The 27,210-nt window shown below is 51.5% G+C and overlaps 1 protein-coding gene across 13 annotated transcripts in view; it reads right to left on the bottom strand.

Moving 5' to 3' along the window:
• The window catches only part of MINK1 (misshapen like kinase 1), a 47,073-nt gene that overhangs the window by 11,509 nt on the left and 8,354 nt on the right, over window positions 1-27,210 (bottom strand). For all 13 annotated transcript variants that reach the window (XM_019981471.2, XM_019981470.2, XM_019981469.2 and 10 more), the window contains exons 2-7: window positions 5,083-5,148; window positions 3,378-3,434; window positions 3,151-3,276; window positions 1,276-1,386; window positions 812-902; window positions 289-419 (exon numbers count right to left, since the gene is read on the bottom strand). In XM_019981471.2, the coding sequence (XP_019837030.2) occupies window positions 289-419; window positions 812-902; window positions 1,276-1,386; window positions 3,151-3,276; window positions 3,378-3,434; window positions 5,083-5,148 (582 nt within the window). The remainder of the gene's footprint in view (window positions 1-288; window positions 420-811; window positions 903-1,275; window positions 1,387-3,150; window positions 3,277-3,377; window positions 3,435-5,082; window positions 5,149-27,210) is intronic.

The following is a 27,210-nucleotide window of genomic DNA, read 5'->3' on the forward strand; positions in this document are numbered from 1 at the left end:
GCTGCTGACCACTAACTCCCCTCTCCCACTATCCCCAGCCTCTCCTCCCCGGGTTGCTTCCTGGTCCATACCCTTCCTGAGGCCCCTCTGCTCCAACCCTCACTGTCCTCCAGCTACCCCACCTTCCCCATCCGTACTTTCCTGGTCACAAACCCTTCCCTTGCCTCTCACTGCTAACACAACCCTGGGCCTTCATTTCATTCCCTGACCTGCTCAAGCTCCCAATATTTTCAACCTCCCCATTGCCCCCATCTCACTTCCTACCCTTGGCTGCCTCCCCGCCCGTACCCTGTAATCGTAGGTGGCATCAGGGTTCTCATCACAGGCGATGACCTCGGGGGCCATCCAATAGGGGGTCCCGATGAACGTGTTCCGCCTGCCCACGGTGCGGTCCAGCTGTGCGCTCACCCCGAAATCCACTGGGAGGGCAGAGGCAAAGGCCATGACGGAACGCTGCACCTGCGGCCCCCTCTGGGCTGTCCTGTGTGAGCCCCACCCGGCCACCTCTTCATCCCATCAGCATCCATCCCAAAGGCCCTGAACTAGTCTTCCAGTGTCTGGGGGAGAAACCAGAGTGAAAGGACCAAGGGACAGCATTCTAGGCAGAAGGGGCCAAACAAACCCATCTCCCCAGAGGGGCTGGCACAGCACCGGGACACACCAGGGAGCACACAAAAAGCTTCTCCAGCAGTGTTCAGCAGAAGGTGGGGAGCAAATCCCCCAGCCCGTAGACAGGTGGGCTTGAGCCACTAGAGGGAATGAACAAACGGGTCCCCAACTCCGTGCTAGAGGTCAGAAGGCGTCGGCGTACCTAGCTTGACCTCGGCATTCTCTGTCAGCAGCACGTTCTGCCCCTTGATGTCTCGGTGGATCACCTTGTGGGCGTGGAGATGGGCCAGACCCTGGGGGTGGGAGGAAGTATTCTTGGTGTTAGAGGACAAGGATGTGAGTTGAGGGGCTGGGGAGGCACCTGGCTGGGCTGGGCTGGGGGAGCTGTCCCTCTCCACCTGGGAGCCAGGAGCCCAGGTTAAGGCTCAGCTTTGAGGGTAGTGTCCTCAGACTGGAGGCTCTGGAGGATCCAGCTGCAGGGCCCCAAGGAAAGGGCAGAGCTGGGAAACAGAGGCGCTGGGTCCCTCTGAGGGTTCTCCACCCGCACCCGCATCAGGCCATCTGTTCCTTCAAGGGGGCACAGTTCCAGCTCCTTCCCTGTGAGTGCAGGGAAGGCCCACTTCCAGGGAGATGGGAGGAGGAGGCAGGGAGGGACCTGGCACTCACCCGGAGAATCTCCCTGCAGATGTAGGCTATACAGTCCTCCTTCAGGGCATTCCCTTTCGTGTTCTTCACCAAGTCCGTTACAGAACCAGCACCACAGAACTCCATCACCAGCTATGGTCCCAGGGAGGACCGGAGGGAAAAGTATCTGTCAGGCAAGGCCTCCTTCCCGTGCCAGGCCCCTGGGGGAGGACTGGAGTCCTTGGGTCAGAATTGGTATGAGCTGGAGAGCAGGGGCCATGAGACCCCTAGTAAAAGCCACAGAACTTGGTGAGATTAGGAGAGAAAGGGGAAGGAGACACAGTTGGGAGATACAGGGCAGGTGGGCTGAGGGAGGTGATGGTCTGGGTCCAGAAGAGGACCCCAGGGAATCCCTGAACTTGCAGACAGAATGACATGGGTTTGTGCATTTTCCCTGCGGCAGGGGCCAAAGCTTCCATCAGATCCTCACTGGGACCCATAAAGCCCAAACAGAGAGTGAAGAACCACCGCTCTGGAGCAGGGGTCCGGCAATCTATAGCCAAGAGGCTGAGCATGGTTTTTACATTTTTAAATGGCTGAAATAAAAATCAAAGAATCACATGAAACTGAATCTTAGCGTCTTAAATAAAGCTCTTTGGAGTCAAGGGACATTCCTGTTTTCATCTCTGCATTGTCTATGGCTGAGCTGAGTAGTTGTTAGAAGCTTATGACCCGCAGAGCCCCAAATATTTACTGTCTGGCCATTCAAAGGAAAAGCTGGCCAACCCTTGAGAGAGACAAGAAAGGGGCTCAAGTCAGCAAGTCCCCAGGTCTGCTAGAGAGACAAGACAGAGCCCAAGGGCTACCAGAGAGCTGCAGAAGGGAATCTGAGGCTTCAGCACAATGTCTGTAAACAGGCCAGGCCGAGGCTGGAGATGAGAAGAACTCCGGCTGGCCGGCACCTCTAGGGACTCACAACAGAGGCCAAACAAATCCTGAGGGACCAGTACGCCCGTCCAAATGTTTTCACTGTATGTTTCCCACCTCCAGGGACCCAAAGCAGAGGCCAAACAAATCCCAGGGGATCAGTACGCCCATCCAAATGTTTTCACTGTATGTTTCCTACAAGCTGCATCCAATGCAAAAAAAAAAAAAAAGGTGGCTTGAGGTGCCTGTATTTGCATGCGCCAAAGAGGTAATTTGCACATCTGGGGCGCCCCTCCCATAGCTGGAGGGGAGGATGGGGTCCACAAGGGGGCGCCGGGTCACTAGCACTCAGCTTCTAGCCCTTAATCTCCCACTACACACAGCTGGTTGCCTTTCTCTACCTGTGTCTCTCCCCACCCAAAAAAGACTAAGTGCCTTGGAGGCAGGGACCACAACTCATGATTATCTGTGCAGGGTACACAGAGGGCGCTCAGTAAGTACTTGTCTAGCGACTGAGCAACTTCATTTTCACTTTCATGTATTGGAGAAGGAACTGGCAACCCACTCCAGTGTTCTTGCCTGGAGAATCCCAGGGATGGGGGAGCAGCAGCAACTGCTGGGAGGGGGACCTGGTCTGAGGCCCAGTCCCCCAGCCATGGCTGTGTTCCCTGCTGCCCTCTCCTCCAGGCTGGGCTGAGCCCCAGAAAGGGTGAGGCCGGGGAATTAGCGGGCAACAGTGCCCAGGCCGGGAAGGCGATGACTCTTAGGAATGTTCCAAGCCTGGAGGGAATTTGGGGGAGGCCCCAAAGAGCTAAGCGAGCTGTGGCCAAGTAATTGGAAAGTAATCATCCTGAGAGGCTTGTGCGCTGCTGGGAGGGGCCCAAGTCTTGCCACCACCCGCACAGATTAGATGTCCTGCTTTCCCAGGATCTGTGCTCAGAGGCAGGAGAACAGATGCACTAACTGGGGCAGGCGAGGGGCGCTCCTCACCCAGAGCTGGTCGTCGTTCCCTGGGGGGCTCTTCTTGATGAAAGCCCCATAGTAGGTGGCGATGTTGCGGTGGTGAGAGTATTTTTTCAACATGTTGATCTCCTGTTTGATCTCTTCCTCCTCATCCTACGTGAATAGGGAGAGGTGAACCCTGAGAGTCCCCCCGCCCCGCCCGCAAGCCCCCTTCTCAACACTCCGACCCTCCCCCTGCCCTATACACGCCTTACCTCCGTGACGTCCATGACTTTGATGGCAGCCAGCTGCCCAGTCTTGACATGCCGACCCTGCAGGATGGAGAGCCAGGCATGGGTGGGGGGTCAGGTCTGCACTCGGAAGGGGCTTAATTCAGGGAGAGCCCACAATTTTTGGCTGCTTTCTTTCTTAGAAAATGCCCCTGGCTAGACACCTCAGTTTATGAGTCGGTCGTAGGAAAATCACCGCGCCTGGATTCCAAGTGCTAAGCTGGATAAAGACGAAGGGTCTCCTCTCCTGAAACACTCAAGAGGGATGAGGGAGAGACACTTGTGCTTTGTCCCAGCCTCTCTGGCTTAGATAGCCTTGTCTGAAAGTTAGAGCAGCGAGTGAGGGCTCCCTCTCCATCCTCAGATGGAGCGGCATGGAGCTGGGAGAGGCGGCTGGGAGAGGAGGGCTTTGCCTCTCCAGCATCTTCTATGCAAGACAGACTGCCTGGATCCTCTCCTGATTCACCTCTCTGGACAGGGGGCCTTTCCCAGAATCACCCCCACCCCCAGCCACATACACAGGGCTTTTTATTACTGTTAACAGGAGAGAGTAGATAGGGCTGAGATTTTAGGGAACTTGGGAGAAACACGGGAGGGCTGACTGCTGTGTGGATACCCCACCACCAGTGCGAATGGGAAGAAACTTCTAGAGCGTGTTCCTGCCATTCCCCTTCTGCCCCCCCATCATCCTTCCAAAATTCCTAGCAGGAGTCATCTCAGGCTCCAGTAGGAAAGTCCAAGGCTTCCTGGGGAAGAGAAAGGTGTGTGTGTAGGGGGGACTGCCAGCCCAAGGATTATTTTTATCCCCAGCAGTTTTTCACGACCCCTAAGCCCAGAGAAGCAGAACACAGAGCTGCTATTTCCATGGCAACAACTAGGCAAGAGATGGGGTGATTGGGGTGGGGGTGCCCCTGCTTTCCAAGCTTACAGAGAAGAAGGGTAAGAGGTGGGTAGTCCCAGTGACCCAGGAAACCCTGGCCCCTGAGACACAGGAGGCTCGTGAAGAGGCTGAGTGCCATAGTTAGAGCCGAAGCAGCCAGGCGCGTGCCTGGGGGCAGCATCCACCTTGAGTACCTCTCTGCTGTGGCTGCCTCCCCCGTGGAGTGTGACCGGTGGTTAGACCACGTGAAGGGCCAGACTGGCCAGGCCAAAAGCCACAGTCCGTGGTCGAGGAAATGCCACTGCTGTGGAGGCGGGGGAGGGAGGCAGCCTCAAAAGCCGAAGGCTTGCGCTCCGGTCCCAGTCCTGCTGCAGGCCGGTCAGGGGGGCTCAAGAAAGTGGGTTCCCCTCTGCTGAGGGTGCCCCCTCTAGGTCCCACCAACCCCGAGTCCTAGGTCTCCTGTGGACTCAGGAGAAGCCAAACCTGTACTTCTGAGCTCAGTCACACATGTCCCCATACCCTTCCCATTGCCCTGCATGTCCCCGTTCCTCACCCCACCCAGCTCCAGACTGTTCCTGCCATACCCAGGGCTGGTTCTAAGCTCAGAGGTAGAGGCCAGCAAAAACACCCGCCTCTCGCTGCTTCCTTTCCTCCTGACTTTATCCCTTTCCTCTCCCTCCCTGGGCCCCCTCCTTTCCCAGGGCCCCGGGCCCCTGTAATCCCTCCAGCCCCTGTCAAATCTCCAGACCACAGCCCACTCCAGAGAGGCCCATGGGAGAGGGCCCCCTCCTGCCACACCCATAGCCTCACCTTGTACACCTGTCCGTAGGTGCCATTGCCGACCACCTCTACCAGCTCGAAGATGCCTGCAGGGTCCTGAGGGGGCAGGGGGAAAGAAAGAATGAGGTATATGCACTTCAGAACAGGAACACGAGCTAGAGGCCTCGGGGAAGGCTGTTCGACCAGGAGTTGAGAATGACTGTGTTAATGGAGCTGCTGGGGGGCTGATGGAGAGCTGCCCTTTTCCAGGACTGGGTCAGAGTTCATGTTTGGGGAGGGGAAAGCCAGAAGAAGGGGAGAGAAAACAGGAGGCAGAGCCCCGCTGGCTATTTAGACAGGCTGCTGCTTTCAGACTCAGTGACGACCTCTGAGAGCCTGTGGCCTCATCCGCATGGGGGGACACCTGAGTACCCACCTCTGGGCTGGTGGCAACTTCAAACGCCCACAAAATGCTTATTAGGTTGGTGCCTGGCACAGGCACATGTGCAGTGAAAATAAAAGCAGGGATGAGGAAAGCTAGGAGGAGCTGGAGCACGCGAGCCACCTTCTCCCCTTTCCCAGTCCTGAGCCCAGGGCTCCCAGCATTTGGTGGGGTAGAGGGATCTGGAGCAGGACGGGGGATGGAGAGCAGGGAGAGGCAGTGTGAAGGGAGAACTTTCAGTTCCCCTTGTTTGGAGCCAAGTGGTACCAGGAGAGGAGGGGCGAGGGCCCACAGGGCTCAGACAAACGCCTCCAAAGGGGCTCATGGCCTGCTGAGCTGAGCAGCGCAGCTGCAGGGAGGCCACCGGCACCCTCTGGGCAGGGCTCCTTTCTGAGAGAGAGGGATTGGGAGGTGGAGTTGCAAGCCAGGGCCAGCCAGGGGCGCCTGGGGTCACAGGCAGGCTCTCCCCCACCTGCAGGATGGAGGGGAGGCACATGCCCTCAGGAAACAAACTCCCCAGCCAACACCTGTGCCTCGTTGCCCACAATCCTCAAAGTATATCATATAAAGTTCCTTTCTCTCTGGTTTTGAAAACCAAGATAGGGTTTCTGTAAAAACAACCAAAGAAACTCCCAAAACCAAATAAATCAAAAGAACGCCTCCTCCTTCACCCACTGAAGCAAGGGGACGTGGAAGGTAACCTGGATGGGCTGGAGACCAGGGAGACCCCTGCCTCAGGAACGTCCTGGGAGGACCGGAAATGTGGCCCGGTTCCCAGACATCCTCATCAGAGCCCGTGCCTCCACACGCCGTAACTATGCACCAACTTGTCTGCAAATCCTGGAAGGAAGGGACTGAATCCTCCCTGCTTACTTGCCTGTCCAGCACCTAGCTCCGGGCTTTGCAAGCAGCAGCCTGAAAGAACATTCCAGAACTGGCCAGGTTTGCGGGAGCCTTGACAGAAGCTGCAGAGAGACTCCTTCCACCTGCTCTGAAGGGGCTTGAGCTGGCCAGACCAAGAATTTCCTGGTTCTATGTTCAATTGCTGCTGCTAAGTCGCTTCAGTCGTGTCCGACTCCGTGCGACCCCATAGACAGCAGCCCACAAGGCTCCCCCGTCCCTGGGATTCTCCAGGCAAGAACACTGGAGTGGGTTGCCATTTCCTTCTCCAATGCCTGAAAGTGAAAAGTGAAAGTGAAGTTGCTCAGTCGTGTCCGACTTTTAGCGACCCCATGGACTGCAGCCTACCAGGCTCCTCCATCCATGGGATTTTCCAGGCAAGAGTACTGGAATGGGGTGCCATCGCCTTCTCCCTGTGTTCAATTACTTAGCTCCAACTTAAGTTACTAAATAAAACAAAACAAAACCCTTGAATAGGTCTAAAAATCAGCAGGCCCCACAGGAAAGGGAGAGGGGCTGACAAGAGGTCTGCTTGAACCTGAGAGCTGCAAGGGACCTAGAAGAAGTTATCTTATCCACCTGCAAGTCTAGACTCAGAGAATTGAAGGGAACTCACTTCCCTAAAAAATCTCTCCCAGAGAATGGCCTCATCCATCCTGGGGCCTCTAAACTCTTAACCATTGGGAAGTCCTTTCTTGCATCTTAATTCTTTCTGAAATAGACGGAGACAGGAGAAAGGACGCATGGACTTGATTTTCTGATGTTCCTAATCTAAGAGGGGGATAAGAGCGGCCTGGCAGAGTCACAATGACACAGCATCATCACCTCGGATCAACACAAACAGAAGTTGTAACCTGAGCTCCCAGTCTGACTCCTTAGGCTCTGTTTGGGAGGCACCAAGGGATGAAAAGGACAGCCTGTGAGGTCAGACACTCACGTTCAGACATGGATTTAATGGTCTCAAGCCTGTTTCCTGACCCCCGGCCAGGCTGACCACACTTACTTGAAAGGGTTATTCTGAGAATTAAGTTGAGACTGTGCGTGTGACACAGGAGTCCTGGTCTGAAACATCCTCTAGGGAACATGCTCCACGGAGGCCTGGCCCCACTCTGCTCAACGACAGCACCACCCTCACCCAAGCCCCACCTTGGCAGCATCCTCTCCCCAGTTCCTTCTTTCAAGATGCCCATGTGTCTCCTCCTCTCCATTCCCGAAGCTGCTACTCCAGGCCCATCCCTCCACCCCCTCCCTCCTGGAGCGCCTGCCTCGCCACCCTGCCTTCTGCTTCACCCTGCCTTCCTGAGTTTGCTCCTCTGCCCAGAAGGGAGTCCAAACACCTCAGCCAGATACTTAAAGTTGCCCCATCATCAGACAACCGCTAAATACTGCCTGAGTGTCTACATTGGCCCTGTCCTGGGCCCTAATCTGGGGAGATCTGCCAGGTGACTTTGTCTTCTTCCATTTATCCATTAAATATTTATCTGACTATGTGACAAGTTCTCAATGAGGCACAATGGGGATCTCAACCATGCTGTATGAGAACCACGGACAGCCCCTCAAGGGCCATGTGATTTTCCAGACAGGCCAAGCACCCCAGCGTGGACACGTGGACACCCGGTGGTTATGCTCCATGAGAGCAATGGAAGGCACTCCAGTCTGGAGTAGCGGAAAGAGCGCTGGAGAGTGATTTCTAGGGGGACATAGCTATGTGTCCCTGAGCAAGTATTTAACTGTCCAGGGCTTGTCTTCCTCACACAGCTAAGAGGAAGCTGGACTGGGTAATAAACCAGCTCTGCGGTTTCAGGGGACAGAATTTGACTCAGGGTGGGAATCTAAGGCAGGCTCCCTGGAAGAGGTAGTGTCTGAGTGGTGACAAGAACTGAAGAGCAGGGAAGCCCAGGCCCTGATGAGGGACAGCAGCTTGGGTTTGGATGTTAAGTTTGAGATGTCTGGGGATGCATAGAAGTCAATGTCTACCAGGCAGCTAGAAACAAGGGTCTGAGGGTTAAGATTTAAAGACCGTTCGTGAGTGTGGGAAATGGTGTTCAGGGTGGGTGCACAGGGAATGAGGACTAGAAGGGCCAAGGCCAGCCCCTGAGGAAGGGCCACGTGCTGCACACGGGCGAGCAGAGGAACAGACACCAGAGGGGAGGTGGTCAGAGGGGACTGAGAAAAGCGTCACTGGCCTCAGCGCCAAGGCCCCACTGGGCATCCCCGTGCAGACCATAGTGGTGAGAGCAGATGACGGGGGCTGGGGGGAGGTGGAGTGATGAGGAAGTGAAGGCTCTGGGGGCAGCACCCTTGCTGGAGAAGTCCGACTTGGAGAGGAAGGGGAAAAGCAGATGACGGCTAGAGGAGGGAGCAAAGTCAGACAAGAGGGTTTTCAAAATAGGGAAGATCTCAAATACTTAAGGGAAGAAGACTAAAAAGCGAATGCTGATGCCTGACAACTTGCTGTTTAATGATATATATGGGTGCATATGCATCTATTTGTATGTAAACTGCATCAGTGGATTACAGCACTGATCAAATACAACAGTGCCATACTCAAGGATTCAGAATGCCCAGAAATACATAATACACAGTTCAAATATGATTTAATGCATTGATCTGGCTTCAGATATGGGCCCTTCATATATCTGCCTGTCTGCATGCATGGCGACCCTCTTTGATGGTGATCTAGAAGGGGCATCCCCAAAGGGAAATGCTCTGCTCCTGGGAACCCACCAGGCGGTCCTGGCCTGCCCGTCTGCACAAGGGCACAGCTCTGGAGCCTCCTCCAGCTCTGTGCCTTGGTGCTCAGACTCTGTTCTCAGCAGCCTGGTTCTTGTTCAGCTGGCAGGTGGAAAGGGACGGGGTCAAGGGTACAGGTAACTAAATGAAGGAGGGCGAGAGAAGGACAGGAAGAAACGAGACGTGAAGAGTCACTGCTCTGTCGAGATTAAAGACAAAAGAAGACGGGGGAGCTCCATGAATTCCCAGTGACTGTGACTTAGGTGATTACGTCGGAGGGAAGATCATTTGCTAAGCGGGAGCCTGGGGCCTGCATAAGGCTGGAAAAGCTTGGGAACGGAAGCTAGACAGGATGCTTTAGGATATGTGAGAATCCTAGATCCTGCTCCAGAGATTCCTATTTAGCACTGCAGGTCTGGGGTGAGGAGGGGAATCTGTATGTTTAACAGATCTCCTGGGTAATTCCAATGTGGAAGTCAGTGGCCTCTTTCGGAGAGGCTGTGCTGCTTTGGGGAGTAACTAACAGGTGAAAGGAAGCATCAGGGATCTGAAAGGAGGCACAGTGGTGGAGAACTACTGCTCTCCTACAAGGGCGCCTCAGCACCTCCATCTGCACTGACTCAACTCATGCCCCTTTTATCTATGTCAGGGGCCAATCCCGCCAAAAGATGACCTCTCCTGTTAGCCAAGTCAAATTCCAAGTGGTGGTGGTGTTTTTTGTTCTTTTTTTTTCCTCCAGGAAATCACTAGCCATTCTAGCCCACCACAAGCTATCCAACCCATGAATTTCAACCTCAACTTCACACATTGATCTTATCTATTAAACTCATTGACAAGTTCAACAAGGTTGCTGGATACAAGACCAATATATGAAAACCAACTCTTATTTCTGTATACTACAATTAATGATCCAGAAAGGAAATTCCGAAAACAATTCCACTTATAAGAGTATCAGAAAGAATAAACCAAACCAAAGAAGTGTGAGACATGTACACTGAAAACTGTAAAACACTGTTCAAAGAAATGAAAGAAGACCTACGTAAATGGAAAAACATCCTGCATTTATGGACCAGAAGATTTAGTACTACTAAGATCCACACATTCGGTGTACTTTTATCAAAAACCCAGGTGGCTTTTTTGGACAGAAATTGACAAGTTTCACCTAAAAGTCATATGAAAATGCAAAGGATCCAAGAGACAACATGTCTTTAAAAGGAAGAATGAAGTTAGAGGACTTGCACTGCTCAACTTGGAAACTTACTATACAGCTACAGCAATCAGGACCATGTGATACTGGCACAATGGCAGACATAGATCAATAGACTGGAATTGAGAATCCAAAAATAAACTCTCCAATCTGTGGTCAATTGATTTTCAACAAGGGTACCAAGATCATTCAACATTCTTTTCAACAAACTGGATATCCATATTTAAAAGAATGAATTTGGACCCTTATGTCATACCATACACAAAAAATTAACCCAAAATTGATCATGGCTCTAAAAAGGTAAGAGCTAAAACAATAAAAAATCAAAAGACAACACAGGAATAAGTCTTCATGATCTTGGATCAGGGAATGGTTTCTTATGTATGGTACTGAAAGCATAAGTAACAAAAGACAAAAAAAAAAAAAAAAAAGGCAAATTGGACTTCATCAAAGCCTAAAACTGTGTGTTTCACAGAACAGCATCAAAAAAGTAAAAGGACAACCCACAGGATTGGAAAAAAAACATCTGAAATTACATATCAGAGATAAGGGACATGTAGATAAAGGATTTATATCTGACAAGGGACTTGTATACAGAATACTAAAAAAACTTGAGAATAAAATAACTCCACAATAAAAAGACAAATAATTTTAAAACGAGCAAAGGATCTGAATAGACATTTCTCCAAAAGAGATACACAGTGGCCAATAAGCAGGTGAAAAGATGCTCTACGAGTCCCTAGGGAAGGAAGAATCAAAACCACAACAAGACACCACTTCACACCCACGAAGACAACTTTAACCGAAATGACGGGCAATGGCAAGCACTGAAGAAGACCTGGAGAGCATGGAACCCTCGTGCCCTGCTGGTGTGAAGGCAAAATGGGGCTGTCACTCTGGAAAACGGTTTAGCAGTTTCTCAGGTACCACATGACCCAGCAATTTGACTCTTAGATACCCAATGCAACTGAAAACATACGAACACACAGAAATCTGTACATAAGATGTTCACAGCAGCTTTATTCATAACAGCCCAAAAGCAGAAACAGCCTAATGTCCATCACTTGATGAATGAATATGATGTATCTATTTATGGATATTCCAATAATGGAATATTCTTTGGCAACAAAAAGGTATGAAGTAATAACAATACATGCTACAGCAACAGATGAACTTTGAACACATTACACTAAATGAAAGAAGGCAGTTAAAAAAAAAAAAAACTTCACATATTTACAGCTCCATTTATGTTTAACGTCTGTAATAGGCAAATCCTTAGAGACAGAAAGCAGATCGATTAGTCCTCCTCCAGGGGCTGGGAGGAAGGAATTGTAGTGACTGCTAACGGGTACTGGGTTTTATTTGGGGCTGAAGAAAATGTTCTGAAATTAGACAGTGGTGATAGCAAGTCTGTAAATACACCAAAAACCACTTTAAAATTCTGTGAAAGGGTGAATTTTGTGCTATGTGAATTACACATCAATAGAACTGTTGTTAAAAATAATAACCCTAAAGCCCCTCTCATACTACTCCATAAATTATTGCTGACAGTGAAAATTGCCACCCTAAGAAAGTTAACCTACTCACATGGAAGGGACCCCTCAAAGTGCTAATAACACATGTGAAAAAGTCCTAAGACAAACACAGACAATGATAAAATATAAGTACATATATAATTTAGAATTAGACAACCTGGTTTCTTTTCTTGGCTCTGCTGCTAACAGGCTGCATGTTTGTGGGCAAGTCACTTAACCTCTCTGGGTTCCCTTTCAATGAGAAAACTTTCTGGTTCTGTCTCTATTTTTTTTTTTGGCCATGCCACGCAGCATGTAAGATCTTAGTTCCCCGACCAGAGATTGAACCCGCATACCCTGCCCTGGAAGCATGGAGTCTTAAGGGCTGGACTGACAGGGAAGTCCCCATAACCATATGATTTTAAATGCTCAGGTTCACATTCCACAAAGCTGCCAACCTGATGACTATGTATTACTTCTTTACCATGTGCCAGGAGTTGTGTTAGGCTCTGGAAGAAAGTTGAGTAAAATGGGGCAGTCCCTGCTGTAACAGTGTTCTGATGGGGAAGGCAGACACCAAACAACTCTCCAGTTCTGTGGTTGCTCTCTCGTGATCCCCCAGACTTGGGCAATCAGGCAAGGGCAACAATAAGGATGACAGATGGGGTCTAACAGCCTTCCCAGGACTCTCTGAGCAAGGATGCTCTTATCTGTCCCATCCCTGTGCCTCTTACCTTGACCACCTCATGAGACAGCTCCCACATTTTCTGTCTCGGAGCTCTCTCTCATTGCCTACCCTCCCAACATCCCTGTAATAATTAAACAGCTAGCAGGTTCTCAGCATTTCCTTTGGTCCTGGTACTGCTGAGTGCTTGAGAAGTATAATCTCATAGCAAACTGTAAGGTAGATGTTATTGGCATATTTATTTTACAGGGAAGGAATATTAGAGCAATTAAATGACATGCCCAGGGTTACACACAGCCAGGAAGCAGAGGAGCCCAGGTCTGCCCTCAAAATTCAACTTCCAGGCCTAATCAAAGTTCCTGTTGCCTAAGGGACCCTGTTTTCAACCATGTGGTTCCTTTTTTACCCCAATCATAGCTCATGAGTCCAAAAGATGGGCTCCTGATCCAAAGGTAGCCAGTCTGAAACCAAGAGAAAAGAGGAATGAGGGCAAATTTCCCTCTAGGCCATTCCAACTAAAACACAGAGGGAAGACACCAGGAAGGTACCTGGAGAGTCAGGGTGGCAGAGGTTGTTGTGAGCAGAGAGGCCGGCTGAGAACAGAACAGAGTGGAGGGCGAGGGAAGTGGGGGTACAGGGGACTAACTGGTGCTCGCTGTGCCTGGTTTTACCACGACTCAGAATCACCCTACAGTTCCAGCTCCAAGGAACTGGCTGTGCTGCACGCTGTTCATGTGCTCAGACTGCAGTGAGACTCGGAAACTTCAAGTAAATCAAAATCAACATGATAGCACTACTACCAATTAATCCCACAAAACTCCACGACACTGATACTACTGTGATTCCCACTTTACACATGAGGAAACAGAGGCTTGGTGAAGGTAAATAACTTGCCCAAAGTCAAATGGCTAATGAAGTGGCAGCGCCAGCATTTGAATGCACATAGCCTGGCTCCAGAGTCTCTGCTACAACTTCTTGTATCCAGCCTCACTTGAGAGGTTCCTTGTAACTAAACAAGCCGGACCATAACCTCATTATTTAACTTTTCGCACGATTATGTCTCATCTCCTGAAGTAGAAGAGTTGCTCTTTCAGGGCAGGAACCACACTCAGGTGGTACCCGGTTGCCACCTGGTATGAGAGCTCTACAGACTTGCACAGATATGGGCGCCCAAATGTTTTATTATGGGCAGCTCTCTGTGTCATACGCAAAATCACTTTTGTTGAATCGTGAGCATGTGGAGTAAGTCTGTGGCTACTTTCACTCACAAGGGTTTATGTTACCAAGCACTTCCTGAAAGTGAAAGTGCAAGTCAGTTTCTCAGTCGTGTCCACCTCTGAGACCCCGTGGACTGTAGCCTGCCAGATTCCTCTATCCATGGAATTCTCCAAACAAGTACACTGGAGGGGGTTGCCATTCCCTTCTCCAGGGGATCTTCCTGATCCAGGGACTGAACCTGGATCTCCTGCATTGTAGGCAGGTTCTTTACCGTCTGAGCCACCAGGTCTTCAGTTGGTGGAGAGGTTGTGGAAGGCAGCAAAGTGTTCGGATCAGTTACTGAAGAGTGGGGCTGTGAGACACCTGACAGACCCCCTCATCCAGGTCAAAAACTGCCAGGGAGACATCACATGGCACTGGACTTCACGCCGCATGATGTCGTCTGTGATTTGTAACTGTATGTGTCCGGGTATGAAGAGACAGCAGTGATGCTATCTGCAGTAACTCTGCAGGGAGATGTGCCTCCAGGTGCAATTCAAGGGATGGCGTCCACACACCACCTTTCATCCCGACCCACATGTGCACTCACGTAGTGACATACCGCTCACGCAGGACACTGCCCTCGAACGATTCGGGCATCAGCTGGCGCCGATTCCTGTTTTTCTCACAGCACCAGGTATGTTTCTAAGCACCCGCGAGGTGCTCAGATGCTTGCTGATTTAACCTTTAAATGCCAGCAGAGCAAGGAGGAGGTGGGTTTGGTCAAGGAGAGCTTTCTGGAAGAAGTGGAAGATAAGAGCTGGAGGGCCTGGGGGGAGGGAAGAGGCACCAAGCTGGATGGATAGACAGGAGACCCCTGGGGTAGGCAGGGGGGCAGCAGGAGTTGGGCCATCCCTTCAGACTCCTGTCCTCAGTTCCCCTCTCATGATTTCCCGTGTGTCAGTCTGCCCAGCTGTAGCCCAAGACTTCCTGAAGGCCCTGCCTTGTGCTTCAGAATCTCCCCGGCATTTGGCACCGGCTGTGTGCTCGATAAAAGTTAGCTAAATGAGGACTGGGCACAGGGCCCTGATCCTTCCCAAGGTGCCTACCTTTACCTTCACTGGGGGCTCTGCTCACTGCTGGGACTGGTCAGGAGAGCACTGGGCACAAACTGTCTTGGGGGCTTTCTCCCTTGCTCTGCTAATCCTCAAGGGGCTCCCTGGACTGACCTCGCCCCCGCCCCCAGCTCACATCTGGAGAAAGGATAAGGGGAAGATGGTGACAGAGCTCTCACAAATAGCAAGGCAGTTACTCTGAGGCCTGGGGACCAGTACTGACTGGCATTCTCCTCTTCCTTCTCTGAAAACCAAGGAATAGTTTGGTGAAAAATGAAGGCGGTGACTATTTCCCAAGAGAAAATGCAGAAGAGCTTATGCATCCATGTTTGAGGCCTGGCTGGGATGCGGTGGCAGGCAGCAAGAACTGAAGTTCAAGGATGAAGGAGCCGTGAGGCTCGGCTGCAAGACACAGGAGGAGAGAAGGAGCGCCCCAACTGCTCCCTCACAGTTGGCGTGCAGGTGCCCAGAAATCCACAGGAGAGGTCGGGAGTCACAGGGGAATCCAGGATGAAGGGCAGGTGACAGAAAGGTAAAAGCAGGCCAGCCCCTCAGGTTTGGGGTCAACATTTCCTGAAGTGGCCCAGAGCTGGCAGGTCGAACCCTGGCCTCGGTGCTGCTCTGACCACGTGCCTCCCTGTGCTGTTGCTTCAAGATCATCCACCTCCAAGCGGGGAGTCATGTGTGTGGTGTCTGCTCTGCATGGAGATGAAATCCCCCAAGGGGGACAGGGGTTTCCGAAGTACTTTAGTAAATGCAAACTGTTAGTGTCAATATTTGCAGCATCTTTTTAAATTGCCTGCCAAAGAGTGCCTTCTTAAACCTTGGCTCTACCTTCGAGGAGCTTATAAATCAAGACGCCAGAATGGAGAATTAACATGCTGAGAAGAGTTACATACACTGAAGTCTCAGAGATAATGCTGCTTGTGAGGCAGCTGCCGGAGAAGCAGGTAGGAGTGGCAAATCTGACCCCCACTTTTTTGCTGACCTACGAATCGGACAGAATTTTCAGAGCTGGAAGGGTCTGTCCCTTCCAGGAGATTCTAGGAGGCTGCTGGAATGGTAGAAAGAACCAGAACTCTGAAGTTTGAGGAGGGCTGAGAATCCTTGGGGAAGACACCAGGGAAGGTCCGGTCTCTCCTGCACTTCAGGCCCCGCTGTGATTATTTACTGGGATATGCCCTGGCAGGTCCTCCTGCTGCAATTGGTGTGGCTCCCTAACCTAGGCAAGGTGCCATCCCACCCACCCCTCCACGGGGGAGCAGTGCCAGGAGGCGGGGTTGCCCCCGGGCTGGGGGACAGGAGGACAAGTGCAGGCCTCAGCCCCACCTCCCCTGTCGCCAAGCACACCAGGACTCCACAGAGGACCAGAGGCTCAGAGAACCTGTGATGTCGATAGAGGATAGGGAAAAGAACTGCAGGGCCACTCAGCAAAGAGAATGGGAACTTGCGGTCCACAGAGGGGACCGACAAGAGCTGGCGTGATGGAGGCTGCGGCCAAACCACCCTCTTGCCTGGAAGAGCAGGGCTGCCAGGGCCTGTGGAGTCTCTGTTTATCTGGTGCTGAGACTAGACTGGGCTGGGAGGGCCTCCCACCCTCCCTCCCTGAAGAAAACAATAGGCCTGTTTTCCTGAGCTCTTCCTGTGACCCAGCAGGCCCTCAGGAAAAGGAAGAGGGGGGCACAGGCAGGGCTGGCACCAAGGCACAGCCTGGAGGAGGGGGCCTTCAGTCTCCTAGCAGCTCACCAAGGCCTTGAAGCCACCCCTACATGCCAACCATCCAAGCGCTAAACCACTGACTGCCGTGCAAATGCAGCTTCAAACCCTGTCCCTCGTACCACAACCAACCAGATCACTAACCCTAAGCCCCTGCTATCGGAGCCCCCACCGGGAAGGGGCCAGGCGGCGGGGTGGGGGTCAGACAGGTTTCCCGGCAGTTTGAGCCCCACAGGGATGCAGGCAGTCAGTGCCCACAGGGGCTTGGGCAGGGGGCACTGTCCTGGTGGAGAGATGTCCTTCAGTTAGCTGTAAGCAACTAAAGGACATATGTGCATGTTCGCCTATGAGAAAAGATACAGGAGGGTGTGTGTTTGGGGAAAGGATGGGTGTAAGAGGAGGCGAATGGGAGTGGATGTGTGGGCTGCGGTGGGGGTGGGGGAGTGGCAGGAGGTTTCCTCAGGTTCCCTCTTCCTTCGTCCCTAAGCACAGAAAGCAGACACAGCCCCAAGGACCCAGCAGGTCCAGACGCCTGCCTGTGTCAACAGGAGGAGGCCCTCCGAGGCCTGAGTCAGTCTCATCCCGCCCCCCACCCGCCAATGACCCAGGGAATGTGTTGTGTTACCCCCATTCCTACACCAAGGGCTCAGTGTGGAAAGTGGGCCCAAGGCCAAAGCATGAGACAGACAGACACTCCCGTGGGAGAAAGGAAGTCGGCCGGAGTCGGCGGGGGGTTGGGTGGGGGGGAGGAACCGTCAAGGCACCTCCTCACAGAGCCAACAAACAGGAGAGAAGAGAGCTCGAAAGGAAGGTTAAAACCCTCCACAACTCCCCGTCATCCACAACGTCCAGTAATGAACCAGACAGCCTTCAGAAGACTCCCTTCCTAGTCTTCATTCCTCTCTGAAGCTGACGCTCCTCTCTGCCATGGATAAGCCTACCCCACACTGCAGAACTGAAGTGCATCCTTTTATTCTGGTTCCACACCGTGAAGTACTCGCCCTCTGCTTGTCGGCGGCTTTGAAGCATTTTTTTGGAAAACGAGTACAGGAGGAGGAGGAACGGAGTGTGCCCTGGAGCGGAGGGGCAGGAGAGAAACCAGGAAGGATGCTTATGTGCTGGCAGAGGGTAGTTTTTTAAGTCACTCTTTCTGGGTCCCTACGCCAGAAGGACACACGCGATCATGAACACACACACACAGATACACAAAGAGGCAGAAGCAAGTCCAGACCTGACACACACACATGAACACAAATACCATTCGGATCAGAAACCAGTCAGAGCGGACAGGGGCCCAGCCTGCGCCAGGCTGGGAGCCGTGCCCTCCATGCCTCAGCGCCCAGGTTCCCCACAGACCTGGCCGCCCGGACGCCCTCGGCTGGGGGCTTTATCCAGACCAGAGGGTTTTCCTGGATGGAAAGCCCCACAGGAGGCGGGCAGCTGACCCGTGCAGGGAGCCAAAGGAGAGACACGCGGTGCGGGAGGGAGGGGAGGAGGAGAGGGGACCAGAATTTGAGCAGCAGCCTGGTGCTGGTTCTAAAATGGCCGCAGGCGAGGCCGGGGACAGATGGTCTCTTTCTGATGCTAAGCTGGAGAAGTGGGGAAAGGGAAAAGGAAAAAATAAATACCATCACAGTCAGAAATTTAAAAATAAACCAAAAAACCTACAAGATAAACAGCTTGCTTCTGAGGTTCCGCCTGGCTCCAGCAGCTAAAGGAAAACAGAGAACTACAGGCCTGGGGTGACAACTCCCAGCCTCAGAAGGGAGGTCATTCTAGCCATCCCCCTGCTCAGAGCTGGAAGGTCTTGCAGTCTTCCAGGCAGCTGAGGGTGGTGTCTTCCCTTTACTTCTCTAATACTCACTTCCCAAGTCTCAAGTTTTTAAAGCCTTTGTGAATAAAACGCTACAAGCTGTCAGAGTTTGATCTTGTCTCTGCCATAATGAACACAGAGACTGTCTGTGGCCAACAGCATCAACTTCATCACTTCCCAGCTGCTGCCTCTGCTGCCATCATCCAACCACCCAGCTCTTCACAATTTACAAGGTGTTTCCACAGTTGTTATCTCATTTGTGCCTCTGACCTGGAGGGAAGCCAGGCAGGAATTATTACTCCACTTCACAGATAAGGAAACCAAGGCTCCAAGACGTTGTGTTTTCAAAGTGGAGCCTGGTTCGTCTTCTGATGGCAAATCCAAGGAGGCCTCCCATGGCACACGTGCCCCAGAGCTCTGTCCACTGGATTCCATTGGCCTTCTGTGGGCCAGAGAGGCTCTTCCTTAGGCTCAGATCTAACTGCCTTACAGCTAATGATCCAAAGGATGGTTTACCTGGAGCCCCACCCATTCCCGTCCTGGGCGGGGGGTGGGGGGGTGGGGGGGGTGGGGGGCGGGGTAGGGGGAGAAGGGCAAGGCAAGGAGTTCTTGGTTCTTTTAATACGCCACGCCCCTTTTCACCTCTGGGCACATGCTGTCCACTCTTCCAACTCCATCTCTCCCCTCCCTTTGACCTGGATGCCCTGAGCACATCCTTCCAGACTTCAACACAGACCCCATCTCCTCCAGGAAGTTTCCCTGACTGTGGTCCTGCTCCCACGGCACTCTGCACGGCCCCTTTCGTGGCCCCAACTTCATTTTTGTGACTGATTCTTTAATTGTTTGTCCTCTGCAAGACAAAGTCTTAAGAAGTCAAAGTGTCAGTCACTCAGTTGTGTCTGACTCTTTGCGACCCCATGGTCGCCATGCTCCTCTGTCCATGGGATTTTTCAGGCAGGAATACTGCTGTGGGTTGCCATTTCCTTCTTGAGGGGTCAAACCCAGGTATCCTGCATTGCAAAAGATTCTTTACTGACTGAACCACCAGAGAAGCCCAAGGCTACGTTCAATACCCTTCTGTTGAATGGATATAAAAACAGAAGAAAGTAGGTGCTATTTAGATAAAACATCCCCTTTCCCTAGTGCTATGGTTTCTAACACTAGCTTTGGGTTTAATCTCCATTTTTTTTCCAAAATAATCCACAAACAGTCACTTAAAAGCAATGAACAAGGGCAGCTACTGAAAGTGAATCCTCTTTTGTTATGTGAATCAGTGCCCCATAATTTATATGTTGGGTAAACATATATTACTAGAAAGCGGACTTTCCTATAGCAGGAACTCCTTTATCACTGGCTAAAATCAAAGGGAAACATTAACAAGGACCCAAAGGCTGTAAGAAGCAACAGGGAAAGAATAGAGAATGGGGAAGGTTCCTGAGGGAGAAGAGAGCCAAGCTTTCTGGAAAGGAGAAAGAAGGGGGCAGAGGCTGGGTTAGGTGAAGGGCAGAGGAAGGTCGCATCTTAGACAACTTAAAGGAAGGTTCCAAAGTAGGAGCGGATGACTCGGAGACATGTTTCCTTAGCTGAAGCAGCAAGGCAACCAGGAGGCTAGTAAGACGGAATGACAGGGAATGGTTTAGACTTCACTGAGAATCAGAAGGCCTGGGCACTGGCTCTGATTCTTTCATATCATGAAGGCAAATCAGCAAATCACTTAAGCTTGCAGAGCCTCTTTTCCTTACCAACCCAACCCCAGCTCACAAGGGTTCATGGATGTACAAACATTTTGATACCCACAAAAGTGCTGTAAATTTGCAGAGTCATTATGAAGAGACTTGCCTCCCATAGAGCCAAGGAAAAACTCTGTCAGAAGGTGATTTTCCTGGGATTTAGAGTGAAGAGTGGCAGCTTGGGAGAAAATAGACAAGACAAAAAAGTAGAACTGTGAGGAGGGCAGGCGAGAGAGAAGGGAGGAAAAAAAGGACTACGGCCTTGGAGGCCAGGGCTGAAAGGTACAGGGGGCGGTGCGGGGAGGGGGGCGGTCCCTGGCAAGCAGACAACAGGAAAGAAAGGACAGAGCTTGGAAGCAAGGAGGCAGGAGGGGGGCAGACATCAAGGCCATTCAGGCGGGCAGACACCAAGCTCATGCAGGATGACAACAATGAGGGGCAGGATAATAATAAGGCTTCTCGCTGCTGGTTTTCCATTCTAGCACAAACAAACCATTAGACTTCATTGCCAACCGCCTCCTGTGGGAATCAGGTGTCCACAAACACCAGGCAAGAGGCTGGGGAGGGTTCATGACCAAGAAAGCCTAGGTCTTATCTGACTCCTATGTGGCTTCTACTTCCAGATGGGAAAGACCCGGCCAGATGCCATCAGAGAGGACACAGGGAGGAAGGCTATGACAGACAGGGGACTATGAGAAGACACTCTGGAAGGAAGGGTAGAGGGCGCCAAGTTGAGTCAGTTGAGAGAAGAGCAGGTGGAGGGTGGGGCCCACAGGGAGGGGAAGGAAGGACTGTCTGAATCAGACTTAGAAAGGGTTACTCTCTGAAGGGTGGAGACCAGAAATTCTCTGGCCCCACCAAGGACCAACTCAGAATAAATTACAGCCCAAGGGGTACATAGGTGAGACAGAGAGAGGAATTTCCTGACCAGCATGATGGAGCAAACATGCTCATCCAACTATTCACCAGGCCCACCTCTCCTCTTTTATCCTGAGAAAGCTTCCCTGGCTACATTCCTGCCAATTTTAGGGCCCTGTGACCAGGTCGTGCAGTCATTCAACAAACGTCGAGTGCCTGGCAGAGAACAGAACATGGCCGTGAATGAAACAGAAACAGACCCTTCCTTTGTGGAGCTTACAGGAAGCAAACATTAAAGACACAATTACACAACTACACACACTGAACTGCGGTAGGCAGTAAGAAAAAGAACACGGCCTCCCTGGTGGTCCAGCAGTTAAGAATCGGCCTTGCAACGCAGGGGACACTGGTTCGTTTCCCGGTAGGGGAAGATCCCACATGCTGTGGAGCAACTAAACCAAGGCACCACAATCACTTACCCTGTGCTCTTAAACCTCAAACCACAACTACCAAAGCCTGTGCGCCCTAGAGCCCGTGCTCCCTAACTAGAGAAGCCGCCACAATGAGAAGCCCGCGTGCCACAGCCAGAGAGCAGTCCCTGCTCACCACACTAGACAAACGCGCATGCGCAGCAACGAAGACCCAGCGCAGTTAGAAATAACATCAATTAATAAACGCATAAAATTTTAAAAAGTACACAGAATACTTTTTGAAAGATTAAAGGGAGGTTATGATAGGGGTTGGGGCAGTAAAGGGCTGATGGGGAAGTGATATTTAGTTTGAGACCAAAAAGACAAGTCAGAGTTAACTCAGCGAAGGTCAGAGGTGGGGAAGGCCCTAGGTCCTGAAGGAGAAAGAGCCTTAAGTCTCCAGGCAAGGCCATCGAGGATCCAAGTAGCCTTTCCATAAAGCACTTTACACATTTCGGTGTAAAGTCCTGTCTCTCACATCTGAACCAAGCGGTTTATCCCCATCAGAATGTCCCGAGGGTGAGGTGCAGATCTACCCCCACCCCCAGCTGAGCCCGCAGCATCTACACTCAAGGGCATGTGGGGCTGGAATTCCTGACTCAGGGGGCAGGACAAACAGGAGTTTCAAGTTGAGACATTAGATTTTGAAGTTGCTCTTTTTTCCACTGGAAGAGGGTAGAACGCTCTACGGTAGAGAAGGGAAAGCCAGACCCACACCTAGGGGCTGAGTGACTCACTCACGGACAGCCATTAAGATTGAACTCAAGACACTGGGTGGTTTTCTCTTTCCCCAAACAAAATGTGAAGAAGAGGAATGTTAACAGAACCCCAGGAGACATCCTTTCTGGGGGCTTTCATAGGAGAAATCATGCAGCTACCACCTATCTAACGAGCAGTTACCAGGCCAAGTACTTATACACTTCTGTTTAACCCTTGAAACAGCCCTGTTAGGTGGGTCTTTGACAAATGGCAAAAATGAGGCATGGGGGTAATTATGACCTTGCCAGAGGTCACACAGTAAGTAACAGAACTGGAGTTTGGATTCAAATCCCTCTCCAACACCTGTGAGGATGGGAAAGGCCCCGATATCCAGGTCCCTCCCTATCTTCAAAGGGCAAGTAAAGATGTCCTGTCTTCCCAGGTCAGTCCTCACCGGGTCTGCCTCCTCTTCCCTCAGCTCTAACAGACTCAGGGGAGCCTAAGAAGGAGAAGGGAACAACAGAGGACGGGATGGTTGGATGGCATCACCGACTCAACGGACACAAGTTTGAGGAAACTCTGGAAGATGGACAAGGACAGGGAAGCATGGTATGTTGCAGTCCATGGGGCTGCCAAGAGTTGGACGCTACTGAGCAACTGAACAACAAGGAGCGCACCCATACTGATGTTCTTACTTCAAATGGTCCTTCAGATCTTTCTGAACCTTCCCTTTCTTTGGTATCCTTCCTGGATGCCCTGCCCCACGTCCCAACTTGGTGCTCAAAGATTTTTAGCAATGAAGAGAGGAAAGAAGGGAGGAGAGGCCTCTTGGGTCTGGGGGCGGGGGGGAGCTTAAGGATTATCTGGTCCAGTGGTTCTCAAAGGGAATCTGCTCACCTGGGAAAACACACATACCAAGGCCCTGCCCTGGGAAGACTGAATCACCTGGCGAGGAGGGGCAGGGTCTGGGTAAAACGTGGGTTAAAGAAGCTACCCAGGTGACTCTGAGCATGCCTCTGATTAAGAGCCTCTATTCTTATCCCTTTGTTTTCCTAAGTGAGGAAACCCAAGTCCCAGAGAGATGACGCTCATCCTGTAAGCCAGAGGAACTGAAACAGGAGCCAGGTCTCCAGGCTCCTGATTCCATGCCGGCTCCATATATCACATTGCCTCAACTCTGACAGCCCTGTGTCAGCAGGCCTCCACCGGGGAGCTCTCTGCAGACGTCACTCCTGCCCCACCTGGGCAGGTTTCAAGGATGGGGCGGGGGATGCGGGCAGCAGTGGGTACATTAATCACTGACTTGTGACACACACCTCATCTGCACAGAATGCACCTTGAACTCCAGACTGACCAAACACACGGGAGCCCTCTGTTTCTGCTGGGGCCTGGGCACTGCAGCAGAGCAGCAGGAGCCTCTGAGTTCAGGTCTAACCAGCTCTGGGACCCTGGCCCGCGGCTGGCACCTTTAAAAATGTCACATGGTCCATGGAGGCTCTGCTTTAAACATGGACACTTAAGCCACTCCGTGCTTTTATCGGTGGTGGTGATAACAACCATATCCAGGCAGGCACAATGCCAGACGGCAGGATAATACCTAGGGAAGGCTGTGTTCCCACGAGTGAGGAGTGCAGTGCTCCTCCATTCGCACCATGAGCACCAGGGGTGAGTGAACCAGGCTCAGTCCAAGAAAAACCATCAATCCATTTATAGTTGACTCAGTCTAAGAAAGAAACAGGCTTTAGACTGGAGTGAGAGGGGCTGTGGTGAGGAGGGCCATGGGGCAGACCCTGGAAGGTGATGGTGAACACGTGGAGCCTCCTGTAAGGTTGTGTGTAGGAAACCGAAAAGACCGAGTCCTCAGGCCCTGGGACCTGACATCAGGGTGGGTGATCCAGGGAAACAGCCCCGAACAGGGGATCCTAAGCTGCTCCCCGAACCTTCGACTAGAGGCCCTGTGGCCTAGATCTTGACCTGTAAGACAGGCCTCTCCACCACACAGGGCTCCCCTGCCCTCCTCTCTTCCTGGGTGACTTAATTGCCAAGCCTGCCTCTCCTTCCTTTATACTTCCTTCCCCACGAAGGTCAATGAAAAAACTGTAAGTGGTGTGAACAAAGGGAGGAGGCTAGGCAGGCCATGGAATTGGTCACCTGTATTCTAAGAAATCCAATTCAATTCTAGGTCATGCTTTGGGTCTGTCCAGGGGTGTGGACACCACAGAGGAATACAGCCTGACCAGGCTCCAAACTCTGCAGGCCTGGAGACCCAGGAAGGTGACATCAAAGGAGCCTCAAAGGCTGCCCTCGATTTCCCCATGACAGCTTTCACAGCTGACCACTCCTTCCTCCCCGTGAGAATCTAAGCCTTTGCTGTGGCCTGTCATCCCACAGGAAAGAAGCTCCTGAGCTCAGACTGACTGATTTTAAACAACTACCTCCTTCTACTTGATGTCACCTTTCTGCTCCTCATGATACATGAATACATGTCTGTCAAATAAGCTGCCAGCCAGAGTTACACCACTGGCCACCCCTTGGGAAAGGGGAAACACAGAAAAGACAGAGACCCTCCTCTGGGTACAATGTACTCATCTAAGGATGGTTTTCTTCTACTTCCAGGGAGAAGCCCTCTCTGTTAACACAGGAACCCCTCACACACAGAGATACGCTGTTTCATTTGATTAGCTTTGTCCCCTGCATGGTCTCCTTCCCACCTTCCTCTGTAGCTACCCACCACACCCCCAGGATGAGAAGTAAGGGCTAAGAGTAAACAAGATGACGCATATAAGTACAACAGAACCAGAAAGCAAAGCCCAGCTGGGAGATGGCAAAAGGAGCTGAATACGGAAAAGAAACCCTCAACTTCTCTTTCCGTTCCTGAATCTTTTGTGATTCCATGTGGCCATTCCACTGAAAACCCCCCTCGGAGGCCTAATGCCTTGCGCTGGAGCCAGGAGGATGGGGAGTGGCCCGGGTTGGCTGATGACACACGGACTTCTGAAACAGGTCACCTCACCTGACTCGACAAATAGTAAGTATCTGCCATGTCAGCCCTCTGCTTAGCTCTGCACACACACAAAGGGAGGAGACACAGATGGGTGGTTGCCAGAGGCTGGGGGTGGGGAGTTGGGTGTTTCATGGGGACAGGGTTTCAGCTGGGGAAGATGAAAACATTCTGGAGGGGACAGCAGTGACGGTTACACAACAAGAATGTACTTGATGTCACCAAATTGTGCACTTAAAAACAGCTAAGATGGTCAATTTTATGTTGTGTATATTTATTAATAACTACAGTTTTTTTTTTTTTAATTTTAAGGTGGGATGGATGAGCCAGTCTTTTTCTCCTCCCTCTGAAGAACAGGGCTTCTTCTGAATCATTAATGCTCTTTCCTCCAGAATAAATCTGAATTCTTGCACACCCTTTTCACTCCCATCATCAGAGAATGCCGCCTGGCAGCCTGACATCCAGAAATCTCCACCAGTTCTGGGCACAGGCCCCTGGATCTTTGTATTCTCAGCATGTGCCCATCAACACCAACCCACCAGCAGTTCCAATGGCTCAGGCTAAGGTCACTTACTATGTTTTTACTTCCCTGATGGTCCAGTCGTTACCCATCTGCCTGCGAATGCAGGGCACACGTTCGATGCCTGGTCAAGGAACTAAGACCCCATATATGCGGAGCAACTAAGTCCCTGTGCCACAACTACAGTCCACGTAAGCAACGAAAGATCCCACACGACGCAACAGAGATCCTGACGCCACAACTCAGGCCCGCTGCAGCCAATTAAATATTAAAAAATTTTTAAGTCATTTACTAAATAAATAAGTAGAGTCATCCTCTCTTCTCAAAAAATGCTCCCATGTGATTAAAACCTGTCCACTGCCAAGACAGATATAAACGGTGACCTCTTAGAGGCCGTGACCACTGCTCTTACAGGCTGCCTCCAAACCATGAAACAGGCCATGTTTCAAAGTTTCCTAATACAATTCTTCACCACAGACGTTTTATGGACAGTGTTATATTGTCCCGAGTGAGCCCACAAAGCCTGTTTCCCACAGGCCACATGTCCATGATTAAAGCAAGTGCAAGACAACACTGCTTGAGGCACACAGTCCAGAATGTCAGCGGCAGGCGCCCTCCCCTCAACACGCCCCAGAGACGCCTGCCGCCTGGGCGCAGGCCTCCAGCAGCGCAGGGGCGCACGGGCTCAGGTTCTGGGTTGAGTCAGACCTGAGCCCGACTCTGCGACCTGCTGCTTAGTGGCTGTCCTCAGGCACGTTATTTAATTTCCAAGTTCTGTAAGCCTTGGTCTCTTCATCTTGAAACATGAGGAAAATATCCCACTTCAAAGGGTTACTGTGAGGAGTAATGAGATTATACAAGGAGGGAATGCTCTGCATAGCAAGTATTCATTATTTTCCCTATTCCACTCCAGAACCCCTTTTGAAATGAATCCACATTAAAATATAAATGACTTGTATCAGAGAAATTTTTGTTCCAAACTGAAAAAGAGAGAAAAAGAGGGCTTCCTAGAGGTCTGAAGGGATACAGGGACTGGCCAACTTCTGAACCACATGTTGTCTGTCCTCCCCAACCCTGCTCTCTGGGATTGAAGGTAGTTTCCATGGTGAAGGACACTGTGAAAGTGAGAGGGACTTTCCCCAACTTCTCCAAACCTTAGCTAGACTAGACCAAGAGCCCATCAGTCTTGCCCCCTCGAGTCGGATACAGATAGCAAGAAGTGATGGTGGCCCTGCGACATTCACGCATCCCCACCAGCCACTCTGCTCCCAGCCACTCACTCACCCCCAGAGCTCTGTCCTTCTCCAAAGGAGACCCTAGCCAAGTGGTCTTCCCTCTAGTCACTCCCCTGCAGACTGAGCAACGATACTCCCTCAGCACGCCTCTGGCTTCATGGGGCCAACCTCAGGATGCAAAGACTGGAGAGAAAAGACCACTGCACCAGCCTCTGCTCTCACACTGGGACCTCACACCTACCTCCTCCTCTCGCCTCCCTGCTGCTCAGATTTTAGGGCACCCCATGTCCAACTGTTCTGTTTCAATAGAAGTAGAGCCGAGTTACAAAACTGTGTCAATTTCT

Source organism: Bos indicus, chromosome 19, assembly GCF_029378745.1.
Source record: "Bos indicus isolate NIAB-ARS_2022 breed Sahiwal x Tharparkar chromosome 19, NIAB-ARS_B.indTharparkar_mat_pri_1.0, whole genome shotgun sequence".
NCBI classification, from domain to species: domain Eukaryota; kingdom Metazoa; phylum Chordata; class Mammalia; order Artiodactyla; family Bovidae; genus Bos; species Bos indicus.